Here is a 14,932-nt window from a genome sequence, read left to right as displayed (position 1 = left end):
CATCACGACCAGGCGGTGCACACAGATTGAAGCGTTTATGTCACAAGGAATGCTTTCTAATTTATTTCTATTGACATTTTCCCGGGAGTGACCTTTCTTTCTGAGAGTGAAAAACGCAAGAAACTCTTGTTTTTATGACTATGTCATTTTCTGAAAGAACTTATTTTAGGAAATTTGTGCATGTAAGTTGAAGATTAAACTGTGTTTACTCTGAAAACATCCTGATAAACGCTAAAAACTTACGTAGGCCCATGCACATGATCAGTGTACTGTACAGCTGTATGTATGTTACATTTGTCATTACAATATACTATATAGTTATGTGCATGAACTTATAAGACTACAAAATATGCTTAATATGCAAATTTACTTTTTGCAAATAATAGAAACCTTGTCCATGACACAGTGACACAAGGATTGTAGATGTCTAGTAAGACCTGTTTTGGAGTACGCACACACTGTGTGGGACCCCTAGCCTATAACCAACAGAAAGACATTGACAGGCTGGAAATGACAACGACGGGCTGCTAGATATGTCACCAACACTTACAGACGGACAGGTAGTGTCACCAGGTTACTAGAGCACCACGGTTGGACGTCGTTGAAAGACGTAACACAACAAGCAATACTATATGTATGCTGTTCAAGATCCACCACAACCTCGTGTATACCAACTCCGACATGCTTATTACACCCAGCAGACTGTCGATGGATTCACACAGCCTTTCTTTCCGAATTCCATCATGTGGTAGTGACTTCAGGAAGTTCTCGTTCTTCCCACGCACCATCAGGGAGTGGAATCCTTACCAGCTGACACTGTCACCTCAGATGACCTAGAGGTCTTCAGATCTCGGTTATCTGTGCCGCTTGCCTAATTTCCATCTTTTTATCCTGTTTTTAACCAATTTTTAACCATGTACACTCCAAAAACAAAAATGTCATTATAATCAACGTGATGATTGTGGACTTGGAAGAAGCAGAAGATGCTTTTCAATTGGTATCAAGCTGTACATTGGTAAGTAGCAACTTCTCTAAAAGAATTTGTGTCACAGGAAAGAGAAAAGTGCGTTTCCACCAGCGATTGAACCCTCGATCTCCAAGTTCCTACTTGGACGCTCTACCACTGAGCTAAAAGGGAAATTCTTCTAGCTTGAAGCTAGAAGGCAACCTTAATCCTATGTACAATTAAAACCTGCCACACATACAAAGGGAAGCTTGTAAGGTGACTCACCACGGACGCAGGCTAATTCCATGTTGTGACCCTTACATGGAGCATGAGCAATGTACATGTACGCACTTGATGCTTTACTCTCCCCTTTCCCAGTCTCAAATCACCCTGAAGTCTACCTCAAACCAGGTTTTCCTACTCTTTGCCATTAGGGTTCTCCACTAGTAGCTTCAGACTGTGCCTTACCATGCCGCCACGGGCACGAGGTTGTATTAGGATAGGAGCAGTTGATTGCACACAATTGATAATGTTGTAGAACTCTTAGTCATTATAGGCGCCAGCTGGCATGCAAGGTTACGAAGTTCTACAGAAGTGGTTATTATATCAAATCTTGTGTATGTCCCGAAACGTCTTCAAGACTCCCAAAACAACTTGTTACCAAAACATCTAGCATTCTAGCAATCTAGCAAAGTATGATATTGTTGCGCCATTTTTACTTCATGTATCATAATATAACAACTTGAAAATGAAGTTGCAAATTAATTTCTTTGGTCAGAATGACAGTCAGACAGTTTAAGGATGAGTTAAAATTGGACAATAGTACAAATAAAATGGGTGGATTAAGGTGTTAATAACATATATGTACTAAGAGTAAGAGTTAAAAATGTATACTAAAATTACTTTTCGTAATCAGGCATTTTTAAAATTTAATAACTACATGTTACCAAAGTTTTAATATTTTAATAGATTGCAGATGAATGAAGACGGAAAAAAGAACTATATTCAGCGTAGTGCTACACTATGATAGATGGAGGGAATGAACAAACAGATTCTTTTCGCCATCAAGAAGAATGATGTGGAAAGAGTGTTACAGGTCGCTGTCATGCCAGGATGTGATGTCAACTTTGTGTCTGCCAGGAAACTCACTCCTCTTCTGTATGCTTGTAAACAAGGTGAGCTATTGGATATTGAACTCTTGGACCTTAGATTGTTAAACCAGATCTATCTCACCAGCTGAGCTACCCAGTTAATTGAGCTACAGTTATAGCAGAAATATAAATAAGAGGAGATTACTGTTTCGTACAAAAAAGAAAAACAAAGTTGAGTTCTATAGTGTTTTTCCTGCAGTGATACATGGATCCTTAATTTAGATAATTAAATAATGTTATAAAAATTGATAGCCATGGACAGTGAATACACAGGCTCTATCCTTGTCTGTCCATACATCGATCAATAAGATTATATTACATGCGCATTTATGGAAAACCCTAAGTGCCAAACATCTGGCAAGGAGTTGAATGTATCTTTCCATATTTGCTATGTTGACAAAAACTTAGTACGGGCATGTATGTTCATACATAAAATAACTGTAGATGGGTGATATGTCTATTTATTCTTGATCTGTTACCTGCATATGTTGTACCCTCGGAATACACTACTTTTATTTTCAAACCTCTTGACAACATACATGTACCTGCCAATTTAACTGCATTTGGGCAAGTCAACAAGTGGTATAATGTACGTACTGAAATGATTTTCAGTCAGCAAGCTTGGCCTGCATTTTGACCATCTCTGACCCTTGTTTCATTGTTAAGAACTTGCATTGACAGGTATATGACTCTAAACAAAAAAGTCTTTAAATTTAAAAAAATGAATTTGAAATCAAATACTGGGTTTAACTGTAATGTATTTGATTGGTTCTCTTAAGATACCATATTCATATTAGTATGTGGACCGTAAACTATTGGACTTGTATTTGTCTACATGCATACTGACTCTCATACATGTGTAATCTAGCTGCTTAAAAAGAAATGTTTTATTTTAAAAGTTGAAGTCAAATCTCGGTTATAAAATGGTATTTTGCCAGGTGGTGTATCTACCCTGTTAATAGAGAAGCTAGTAGCTTATGGTGCCGACATAGAATACAAAGATAAGGAGGAAAAGACTCCGTTCTTCCATGCTTGTGCCAAAGGAAGCAGGGAGCTCATCCGTACCCTGGTCAGGGTGGGCTGCAACAAAAACAAGGTACCATGCTTTTCACTCATCAAAAATACCAAGAAACATTATGATCAAATCTGTCTTAGTCATAGGCTATATATACAATATATGTATGTTGCCAATAAATCTTTTGTTGTTCGAGTGACTAAAATTTGATTTACATATCAGTGTATAAAATGAGACATATAATTGTGGTTCAGTTTAAAGATTTGCTTTATAAAGGTGTCCAGATTATACAGGTTTCTACAATCTCGATTATCTCCCTTAATCTTGATTCCTTTTAGTGTAATTAAAAAACATTCAAGATTACACGAGTGTCATTAATGCATGCATTCTTATTTACATCTCAAATGCATCCTCAGTTAATTTTTCATGGAAAGGAACTCTTTTTTGAATGGAGGCTCGTGGCATAATAGTAAAGGTAGCATGTGTTCGTAAGTTGGATATATTTTGTGATCTACAGCCTAATATACACGGTGACCGGCCGATACATGAGGCGGTGATACACGGTAACTTGGAGGCTCTCCTAGAACTTTTAGATCAGGGCGTCAGCATCAACGAGGGCAACCGCATCACTGGTCACACTCCCCTGCACCTGGCAGTTCTGCATGAGCAGACAGATGTGGTTGACTTACTCCTACAGAAAGGAGCTCCACCTGACAAGTAACTAAGTTTCATCTTCTTACAGTATCTCCTATTATTTAAAAATGAGTCCACAAATTATTAAATTGCCAGCTAGGGGTTTTGACCACTTTCTTACATGAGTAATCTCCCCTGTCACATACTACAGATAACTGTCATATTTGTTTTTTCAGTTGTTTTCATTCGTTTCTGACGATAAAGTATAATTTAAAAAATATTATTATATGTACATAGTACTGTTGACTGTATGACAGTATATGGACTGGCCAATCACCACCAAAAGCATATATATCAACTGTAACAAATCCAGTTTTTCGGAGGATAACTGACCAGTTCATAAACTGCCAATTACTGATTTTTTATGACTATGAACCAATATCTCTTTTTTCAATGAGTTTATTCTAAAATCAGCTCAAATCTATATTAAGCTCTCTGGGCCGTCCTTAAATGATTATGGCTGTTGATAAGACGTTAAACAATACCAAACCAAACCAAACCAAACCTCTACTCAAACATGTCCGACAGGTGTTATTCATAATACATGTGTATTGGGAGGTCAACTGATAAATAGACAATACTGTTACTGTTTTAGTAATTTTATTAGTGAATTTTTTATTCAACGTATTTTGTGACAAATTATATTTATTTGATTTTTACTTTTTAACTAGCCAGTTAAATACAGTGAAAATGTATATGCATGATTATCATTTTATGAAGGTGACCCTTAATTGCTGGAAATCACCTACTGTTTATGCATCCTAACTTAACATGACTTTACTCTTCCCAAAAAAATATTTACAAGGATTTGAACTTGCAGGAGGGGAAACAACTACATACTGAATGGTCCTCTTTTAATCATGTTTGACTGCATTTTTGAGAGATTCACCTATTACTATGTGAGTGTATTAGAAATCGTTTCTCCTTGCAAATTCATGCACTAATAAATATCGCGCAGATGTAAGCATTTAACAGTTTATAAATATGAACATGTATGTGTATTTTTTTGTTGCAGAGTTACATCGGAGGGAGAGACTGCCCTACACTATGCCGTACAGATATCATCGCCTCGTATTATCAAACTACTGGTTAAAAGTGGAGCAGAAATCAACAAATTCAATAATTGTGGTGAGACACCCTTCATCATAGCTGTCCAGGAGGAACAAGTCAAGCATGCTCAAACACTCGTGAATTGTGGCTGTGAAATGGAGAAACATAAGTACAGTTCTGCCATGAGTATCGCCTGTTCTAGGAGCAGTTACAAGATGATAAAGTACCTACTGTCAGAGGGCTACTGTGTACACAGGGACCAAGCCTTCATTGCTTGCTCGTTCCTTGTGTTGGAGGAAAAGCAACCAGACCTTGTAGATTATCTCCGGTATCGCTGCCTCAACCCCCTTACGCTGAAAGAGATGACACGGATTTATCTGCGGAGGCGGTTTAAAGATGAACTTAAAGCATCCATCCTGCATACTGGTCTTCCGACTCAACTACAGCAATGGGTTGTGTCCAATATCATTTACTGAGTCATTTATTAATGAAAAGTTTGTTTTATAGTGGTTTATTGTTTAAAAATAATTCTCTGGGTTTTGTCAATCTAATTTTTATATCCTTAATTACATTATGATTTGAGTTTCTAAGCTAAGTAAAGGTTTTTGAATCTTTTATTAAATGATGCCCAGTTAGGTATAACATGATGAATACCTTGATTGATGATGCTGCTGAAAAATTGTAACTTTACAGAAATGTTCTAGTATTACAATGATAAACCTGTCCTGTGAACCAAAAAAGAATCACTTAGAGCAGGGCTGCTTTCAGGAATATGCACACATGAAGATCTCCATAGATTTTTTTTTATCTAAGACACTAGTCTACAGAGACAGTGTCTATAGATTTGTATTGTAAAATTTTGTGTCTCTTTCTTAGAAGTGCAATATTATTTTCACATGTGACTTTTTTAAGTAAATTTTAGGATTTGTGAGCCTGAAACAAATCTGAAGAAAAATGAGATTTAATGAAACAACAGCTATCTTGGCCCTTCGCTTGTGCTTCAAAATTGAACAGTTTTCAAGTTGTTCAAGATAATCAAGACTGTCTCACATTGATAATTTACTATGAATATTGATTAAGTATTACAAAAACTGCTTGTTTAAGGTTTTCTAGGTAAGACAAAGTGTACCTTTAGACATCTTATATGTTCACTAGTTTGTCTGCTGTTGAACCTTGTTTATCGGGATTGACAATTTCAGAAAATTAAACTATTATACTTTTGCAGTTTATATGACTTCAATATGATATGTTTTCTTTTTATGTTATACCTTTTCTTGTCTTTTATTTTTATGATAGTGTATAAAAACCTTTGTTAAAGGCCCTTATCCTGACACAAGTGTGGTTTCACACCTGAATGGTGTCAAATTAACTCATTCACCCCTGAAATTTCATAATCAACTATTCCAACCTTTGAATTGGAAGAGTGCAAATGGTTCTTCAGGGTTGAATGAGTTAAAGTTGACCATGCATGTATGGTCATTGAACCATGTCTGTGAAAGTTGAACCAAAAACTTTGCCATTAACATTCCTTGCACTTGAGATCATATTTATACAGAATGTGTTGAATTGTTGCCAAAAATAATCATTGACCTTAAGAAACTCTCCCAGGTCCAAAATTGGTTTCTAGATTTGAGAGTACAATTACTGTTGTCAATATCTGTAATTAAAAATGTCTGTCCAGATTGTGAAATGATGGTAATGAAGCGTATATTTGTGGATGTATTCCATTTGTGTTACAGAACTTTAATGATTTCACTTACATGACATTTCTAACTTGTGAAATACTTTACACCAGGAAATTTTCGCCCAGTCAAACTTTCGCCCTGCGCCGATGAAATCGCGCGGTGTTTATTCCGCCTTCACCATTAACTTCTCTGTTTGTTATGCTGTTTACTTATAATTGCTGTAGTGATAAGTTCACCCTCGCTACGAAAGGCAGAAAGGTGGAAACTTAATTGCAGCGAAAATTTCCCGGTATACATTATTAACGAAATCAAACACTAGTACTTGCACATACACATTCCGGGTACTGTAGTTAATTACACATTTGAGACATTCGAATATTTCCTTGTTTCCAGTATTTCAAAATAAAAATTTTGAGATGTTTTCCATATTTTCTGTCGTTAAGTGCAATACATAGAAAAAAACCATGAACAATTGGTCAGTGTCTCCAAATACTTTTAAATTTATTATGTCAAATTTTTTGTTAAAAGTATTGTGATTAATGAGTTATCATGATTTGTCAAAGTTCATATGTTTAGGTTATAGCTGGGTATATGTATGCTGTAATGTAACAATACAAGATACAATATACATACAATATACAAGATACAATATACAAGATACAATATACAATATACAGTCTACAATATACAAGATACAATATACCATATACAGTATACAATATACAAGATACAATATCCAAGATACAATATACAATATACAAGATACAATATCCAAGATACAATATACAAGATACAATATCCAAGATACAATATACAAGATACAATATAAAATATACAGTATACAAGATACAATATACAAGATACAATATCCAAGATACAATATACAATATACAAGATACAATATCCAAGATACAATATACAAGATACAAGATACAATATACAAGATACAATATCCAAGATACAATATACAAGATACAAGATACAATATACAATAACAAGATACAATATACAAGATACAATATACAAGAACATTTATCTAAAGTCACATACGTGTGAACAAAGAACACTAGCTCTTGAGACAAACATATGTAAAATAACAATAACACGTTACATCAACTTATCTATTTTTGAAATTGATACTGTTGGACATCTTAATTGACATCTACAATGTAGAAAGATGAAATAAAAATCAATAATATGTTTGAAATTTGAAAATTTTTGAAAGTTTTCGAGTTGGATCTATGGAAACAGGAACCCACTAACCCAAAACTGTTGACAAAAAACTCGCCCTCAAGGTTTTGTTTCCATAAAATGTATTCCATATATCAGGGTCCTGGGACATTCATACACGTTGTAGCAGATTATATGTGACCTATTGTGCTTTTCAATTTGATTTATCAATGAAGTATTAATGAAGTGGCGATGCTATTTAACTGTCATCAAAAAAAACATTTAAAGCATTACAAAATCGCCCTTCAATTTTATTCCCAAATTAAAGCCAGAGTTATTTTTATATATGTTAATCATGATATATCTCTTATTTATTGGAATGTCGATAATCCAGACTAGAGTATTAGAGGGAAATGTTTATTCTGTTTGATATCATACAATGTAAAATCTGAAAATGAAAATTTTCAAAAAAAGGTTGTCTGGAACACGACTTTCTAGTTGTTGATGCTATTGTTGTTTTTTGTTGTTATCTCTAGCTGGCTAGGGTTTGAGTACTTTATTTATATATATAATTCTAGATACCGTTACATTACATAGAATACAATATTAATAAAGTTCATTGAAAAGTAGTACGTGTTTTGTTTTTCCAAAAAAGTCCCTGTTTTACAAATATATAAAAATACTACATCGACCTTTAGCTGGACTTTTAAGAGAGACAAGTATTGTTAAGCAATACATGTACTACATCTCATCTTCCCATTTGACCTTTTGATCCGGAAGGTATTCCAAATAAAACATTAAGGCTATATGCTAGCTTATACACTATATTCATTTGTTTTTATCTGAATTAACTCCCTTGTTTAATCATTACTATTCATAAAAGATAATGGAACTCTATCAGAAAGGAGGTAACTTTCACGGTAAATTTCTGTTTCCTAATAAAGATAAAATTTGTCATTAGGAAATATAATTTATTAAAAGATTGAGTTGGATTTGAGTGAAGTCCAGATATCATCAGAGAAAAAAATATGCAAAGTGGGACCTTGATCTTAATATAGCAAAATACAGACAAGAAGGCATGGGATTAGTTAAAAGTAGACCGATGGACGTCTCATTACAAATTTGTGGAAGATTTCAGTAATCCTCCAACTAGTCCGGTGATATTGCTTAGCAAGACTATGCGGACGTTCCGAATTAAAGCATTCGATGTCAGGAAAGAAAATGAAAGAAATCGAACCAGAATTTTCCTAGATGTATTCGAGATCGATGTATCATGATAAAAAAATAATCAGTTTTTCTTCTCGTCCAGTCACTTTCTTGATATGCAGCTACTTTTTGATATACCCGTAGCCTTCACATTTCTTGCACGTGCGGTAGTCTTTGACCAGCCCTGTTCCGTTGCAATCCTTACATTTGTCCGGATGATTAAATACCTTGAAGAGTTCACCTGTTGCCCCGGAGGCCAATGCTGCCCCGGCGACTCCTCCGACCACTGCTCCTGCGGGTCCTGTTATTAGTCCCAGAACTGTTCCGGCCATCCCTCCAAACAGTCCCGCGCATGCTTGCACCGCCTTAACTCCGTCCCCTTTCATAGCGTAGTAAGGTCCCATGAGGTGAGCTTCAACAACATGGCTAATGCCAGGTACAGCGTTTCCCATTAAGACGTGTGCTAAACTGGATATTTCTCCGACAGCTTCTTTGACATTTTCGTCCCTTTTGTCGACGTTGGTGTTCGATTTATTTTTTCTGGCCAATTCTATAGCAAGCGAAAGAGACTTGGGTTCACCTTCAATGGCAAATTTCCTCACCTGGTCATTCTGTCTGTCGTATAAAACTGTGCTGTGTATCTTCCGTTCCCCCTTCTCTTTAAACGTTTCTTGTGCGACCTTCAGGCTATCGGTATTGCATACAATAGATGGTGTTTCGTGCTTAGCACTCTCATAACATATTACGAGATATCTTCCCATTTTCTCTTCTTTCGATGTTTATTTGATGGGTTTCTGATATCTGAAAAATATCAAAATATGCTAGGTTTGAAGACACATCACATCATTTGATGTTAGTTTAAACTTCAAACATACTTGGCGTATTGGCGTACCAATATTTCAAGTGACGACGAAGTCATTAGACTTGTACGCGTCAAGATTTTGACGATGTGACGGGTTAGCTACGACTTTTAGGGGTGCAGTGCTTCTATAGTAAGCTGTTGGGTATCTTAATTTAACGCTCTTAACTACGCGCTGAAAGTGCTAAAATATCATTATCACTAAAATTAGTACTTGTTTGTTTACAGTATATAACATAATTTCCCGGGATCATTTATGAGTAATTATATATCTGGTTTTATTGTCATTACGACAAATAAGTAACCAAATTATCGTTGTACATGTAATTTTAAACAAAATTATTTCGCTGTATAATTGTTATAATGAAAAATATAAGATACTCAACACCTGATTATCCTTTATTTTCCATCATGTATTATTAGCGAGGAGTTCTAGCGAAACCCATCACGGTTCCGCCGAGGAACACTATATATTTATTTATTTACAATACAATTGCTGTAATTTAAAATGCAACAATAATTGTCAACAGTGTTGTTTAACAATGACAACAATATCATTTTGATGATTGTGAAAAGAATGATATTGTTGAAGATGAAAAGACTCAATAGACCTCTTATTGTTTGTAAAGGAACTGTAATAAGCATACAAAATATCGACCTTCGTATCACAATAAGAAATAGCATGTTCCTCTAGCTGTCTTCATCAACCTGCATCTTTGTTTGTTCGTCAGCAGTCGACATCTATCACAGAATTCATGAAAATCAACTGGGACATGTAATTGTCGTAAGTAGGGGAAGCTTGGACGTTATTATCAAGTAGGGGAACGTTCACGATATGAAAGTCGATATCGTCTTGGTTATAATGTAGCTTAACAGTAAACTAGCTGAAGAAGACGAGGACGTGGTGTCCTTGAATTTAAGCTCTAGAGGGTATATACGATCGATGTTGTCAATGGATTTCTTGATATTCAAAGACAGCACACTGTCGTTATATCTGATTGCGAAATTAAGGGACGTGGCTAGTTTGTTTAGCTTGGCTAGGCTAAAAACACTTTTTACATTTTAAGCTTACCTGATCCTTTTGGGCTAAGGCCAGGTAAGCTTATGCCGTGTCACGGCGTCCGTCGTCCGGCGTCAATATTTTACTTTAAACAACTTCTTAATAACCAAAAAGCCTAGCTGATGATATTTGGCCAGAAGCAAATTGGGATGAATGGCTACTGAATTTGTTCATATAAATGAACCTCGCTCATATTCAAGGTCACACGGGTCAATTGTCTTTAAAAAAAATATTTAAACAACTTCTTCTTAATAACCAAAAGATCCAGGGTGAAGATATTTGGTCAGTAGCATGCCGGGATGAAGGGCTACTAACTTTGTCCAAGGCCACAGGGGTCTAATATGTTTAAAAATCGTTTTACGATTTTTTTCTGAATAACCATAAGGTTCAGCATTTTGATATCTGTCAAGTAGCATACTAGGATAAGGGCTACCAAGTTTGTTAAAATGAATAACCTTGACTTGTATTTAAGGTCACATGGGTAAAATGTGTTTTATATCCTGGAACAATTTCTTCTGAAAACTAAAAGGCACAGTATAATGATATTTGGCCAGTACTATGCTAGGACGAAGGCTACTTAGATTGTTCAAATGAATGACCTTGGTTTGTATTCAAGGTCACAGGGGTTAAATACGTCTAAAATATTTAAACGACTTCTGCAGTCCAGTAGCATGCTAGGATGAAGGGCTACCACGTATGTTCAATTGAATGACTTCGACTTATATCTAAGGGCACAGGGGTCAAATATGCTTAAAATCTTTAAACACTTGTCAAAATCAAAAGGTACAGGATGATGATATTTAGCAGAACACATGCTTTGATGAAGGGCTACCAAGTTTGTTAAAATGAATGACCTTGACCTTTATTCAAGGTCACAGCGATCAAATATGTTCAAAATATTTAGACAACTTCTTCTGAAAAACTAAAAGGACAAGGATGATGCTATCTGGCCAGTAGGATGAAGGGCTATCAATTTGTTTAAATCAATGATATTGACATATATTCAATGTCACCGGGGTCAAATATGTTTAAAATCTTTTAAAACTTCTTTTGAATGACCAAAAGGATCAGGATGATGCTATCTGGCAAGTAGCATGCTAGGATGAAGGGCTACCAATTTGTTCAAATGAATGTTATTGACTTTTTTTCAAGATCACAATAGGTCAGATATGTATAAACCTTTAAATGACTTAATTTCAATAAACAAAAGGTGGACATATTTGGCAAGTGGCATGCTGAGATGAAGGGCCATAAAGTTTGTTCAACGTAATGATCTTGTTCGACTTTGAAGGTCGCAGGGGTCAAATATTTTATAATCGTTTAACAGGTTCTTTTTAATGGCCTGTAGTCATAAATACTGATATTTTGCCTGTAGCTTTATTTTAGATCAATTTTAAGGTTACAAGTGTGAGATTGATACCTGGTGAGCGATGCAGGCCCAATGTGCCTCTTATTTTAAATGTCAAATAAATTTCAAATTATACATATTACATTGTTATGTGAGATATTCATTTTCAAAATCTTTCTCGAGAACATTAATTTAAAAAGAAATAACAAAAATGACAAAAATCTTCTATTATTTGTTTTTTCATGAAGTGAAATCTTCATAAATACATGTTCGTGTAAATTAGTTAATCACTGTAATGGGCTGTTCACACAACCCTTGGCTTCATTCGTCACTGACATGGTCTGACATGTATCTAATTGTATTGTTATCTATTCATGTTCGTCTTGTTTTGTGAATAATGTGCACAATTTTTAGACAATGAAAAAGGAAAGATTGCGAATTAAAACACGAAATGGTAAAGGCGATACGTTTAAACATGCCCATGACTATCTAACTAAACTAGTCATGTTTTATTTTATTTTTGTTAAATGCTCAACATCACGTGATCAATCAAGTTATTATCAATCATAACAAAGACACACAAGTAAGTGATGTTAAGCATTCGGCTAATTCAATATGCTCTCAATTTGGTCATTTAAACATTTGTCGCATTCTGATTTTTTATATATTTTTCATGTTATTGAATTACTTAGCTTTCAACTGCAGAATCAAGAAAAGGATCAAAGTCGCTATTTCAAAACACGGAATGCACTATACATGTGGATAGTTTAACATGTAATTCAGTAACATTATACATCAGTATAAGGAGAAAGATGGGAACTGCTGACCATCATACTTCATATCCAGGGTATCCTACCTGATATGTTTCAATCTACGCTGAAGACATTTCGGTCCTCATCATGACCTTAATTCCACCTAAGAGATGTATTTAGAGTAACAGAAAACTCTCTACATGGGGCATTTATCATTTTCTTGGGGGCAATAACATTTTAAAATTCGATTTAGAAATATTCAACAGAATTGTGTTTTGGATGTTTTGTCCTTGAGGTTCAAGAACGTCTTGCATTTCCTATATCCTCCGGGATTTTAAATGAATGATTGTTAACTTTTCTTTCCTTAATAGTTACATACTCTATGTTTATGGAGTGCATATGTCACAGTTGATTTGCTCTTTCAAAGACTGGATAGATGGGTTCTATTAAGAAATGAACTTCATAGCTAGAGCTATCTTCTGCCTCACCGCCACCTCATTTCCTTCTGTGATATATCGTAGCACTATGTAATACATTTCTGTGTCATACAATATAAAGATAATTTCCATATATAAGCCATGTTTCAAAAGAAATGACAGTTAACATCGAACTGCAAAGGAAGAACGAATACACTGAGAATAAAATCGTCTGTATGATCATTTTAAGTCGATATCTTTCAGTTGAAACTCACTCAGAAATATTTCAACAGGCTCTCATTATTCCAAATGGGGACTTACTGTTAAGGAGAATGTGTTGTCCTCGAATAACGAGCATTTCATCAAGAGGATTCCATGGGTGGCAAAACATCCAGTGTAGATTATGTTTAACCACGAATATCTTACATAGCGACCACTTGAAGATGAATTCGGAAATCAAATATTACTTATAAAGGTTTGGTTTGTTTTAATTTTGTTTCACGTCCTATTAACAGCTAAGGTCATTTAAGGACACACTTACAAAGGAATGGTAATAATCTATGTATTATCTATCATACGTAACTTTAAAATTGTTACTTGTCTTACTTAACCTCCACAATCTCTACAAAATATATGTTTTTTTATACGTTTTCTACCTGTGATAAAAATAGAGGGAAAAAATCCCCTCAAAATGCACGACAAGTTTACGTCAACAAGGTGCAATATATGGCACAATTATTTTCAAAAAGTCGAATAAAATTGTATCCTTTGACTATTTCAGTTCATAAACAGGAACCTTACTACAGAAAAATGCTTGTTTAACAAGTGTCATCATATGAAACACTATACTATGTGCTGAACTCTTGTCAGAATAGGAGATCATCAGTCACTTTAATTCAATATTTATAGAATATGTACTCACCATCAGTCACTCTAATTCAATATTTATAGTATATGTACTCACCATCAGTCACTCTTATTCAATATTTTTAGTATATGTACTCACCAATTCAGCCGTCGCTGTGTCTTCAGCCTTACTGTCTGGCTATGCTTATAGTTTGTCATGTCTTAAATATGTTTGGTAATTAAATCATAATATTTAATTATATTTAAACGTAGACGCATTATAAGTACTCAACAGTATAATAGTACTACTTACCTTGTATTATAAAGCACGTTTGTTGCTCATTTACTTTTAAGTTGTTCATTACCTGAACAAGTCCGTCATTATCAGCTATAATTAAATGAAGATAATTGGAATTTGATAAGCTCTATCGGTTATGACTAATGTAATATATCATCCCATGTTCATACGTGTGTAGCATTGTTGATACCAAGGCAATCCTGTAATCTACATCAGACGGAATTATGTACAACTAGTGATAATTTTCTTTTTGTGGTCATATGGTGCATTAAATGTTTACCGAGTTTGTCTTTCCACATGAAAAACCTTATTTTATTAATAGGTGCATTACAAATTATAATTTTCAGGATGCATTCCTTTTTGTTTTGGTGTATTCTACTGTTCGTTTGTTTTCTTAGAGATTTTAGGACATTTCACTCGCTTATCATTTTCCTTGA

General features: G+C 34.7%; 2 protein-coding genes across 4 annotated transcripts; one reads left to right on the top strand and one right to left on the bottom strand.

Moving 5' to 3' along the window:
• Positions 1-37: 37 nt before the first annotated feature.
• LOC110460605 (serine/threonine-protein phosphatase 6 regulatory ankyrin repeat subunit C-like) lies at positions 38-7,210 on the top strand. 3 transcript variants are annotated; one of them, XM_021513608.1, is made up of 6 exons: positions 38-1,015; positions 1,916-2,121; positions 3,036-3,193; positions 3,630-3,829; positions 4,626-4,704; positions 4,821-4,998. In XM_021513608.1, the coding sequence occupies exons 2-6, from the start codon at positions 1,977-1,979 to the stop codon at positions 4,896-4,898; spliced, it is 660 nt and encodes a 219-aa protein (XP_021369283.1). In that variant the 5' UTR covers positions 38-1,015; positions 1,916-1,976; the 3' UTR covers positions 4,899-4,998. The 3 variants fall into 3 exon arrangements, with proteins under 3 accessions (XP_021369283.1, XP_021369282.1, XP_021369281.1); XM_021513607.1 differs by lacking the exon at positions 4,626-4,704 and having other exon boundaries at positions 38-182; positions 4,821-7,210; XM_021513606.1 differs by lacking the exon at positions 4,626-4,704 and having other exon boundaries at positions 4,821-7,210.
• A 1,547-nt stretch (positions 7,211-8,757) lies between these two features.
• Positions 8,758-14,571, bottom strand: LOC110460594. Its single transcript, XM_021513581.1, has 2 exons — positions 14,511-14,571; positions 8,758-9,717 (listed from the first exon to the last, which is right to left on the bottom strand). Exon 2 carries the CDS (start codon positions 9,675-9,677, stop codon positions 9,039-9,041), a length of 639 nt encoding a protein of 212 aa, XP_021369256.1. The 5' UTR covers positions 9,678-9,717; positions 14,511-14,571; the 3' UTR covers positions 8,758-9,038.
• Positions 14,572-14,932: the final 361 nt, after the last annotated feature.

The sequence above is a fragment of the Mizuhopecten yessoensis genome, unplaced genomic scaffold (genome assembly GCF_002113885.1).
Source record: "Mizuhopecten yessoensis strain PY_sf001 unplaced genomic scaffold, ASM211388v2 scaffold10441, whole genome shotgun sequence".
NCBI classification, from domain to species: Eukaryota; Metazoa; Mollusca; class Bivalvia; order Pectinida; family Pectinidae; genus Mizuhopecten; species Mizuhopecten yessoensis.
This window is presented reverse-complemented; position numbering and strand designations above follow the sequence as displayed.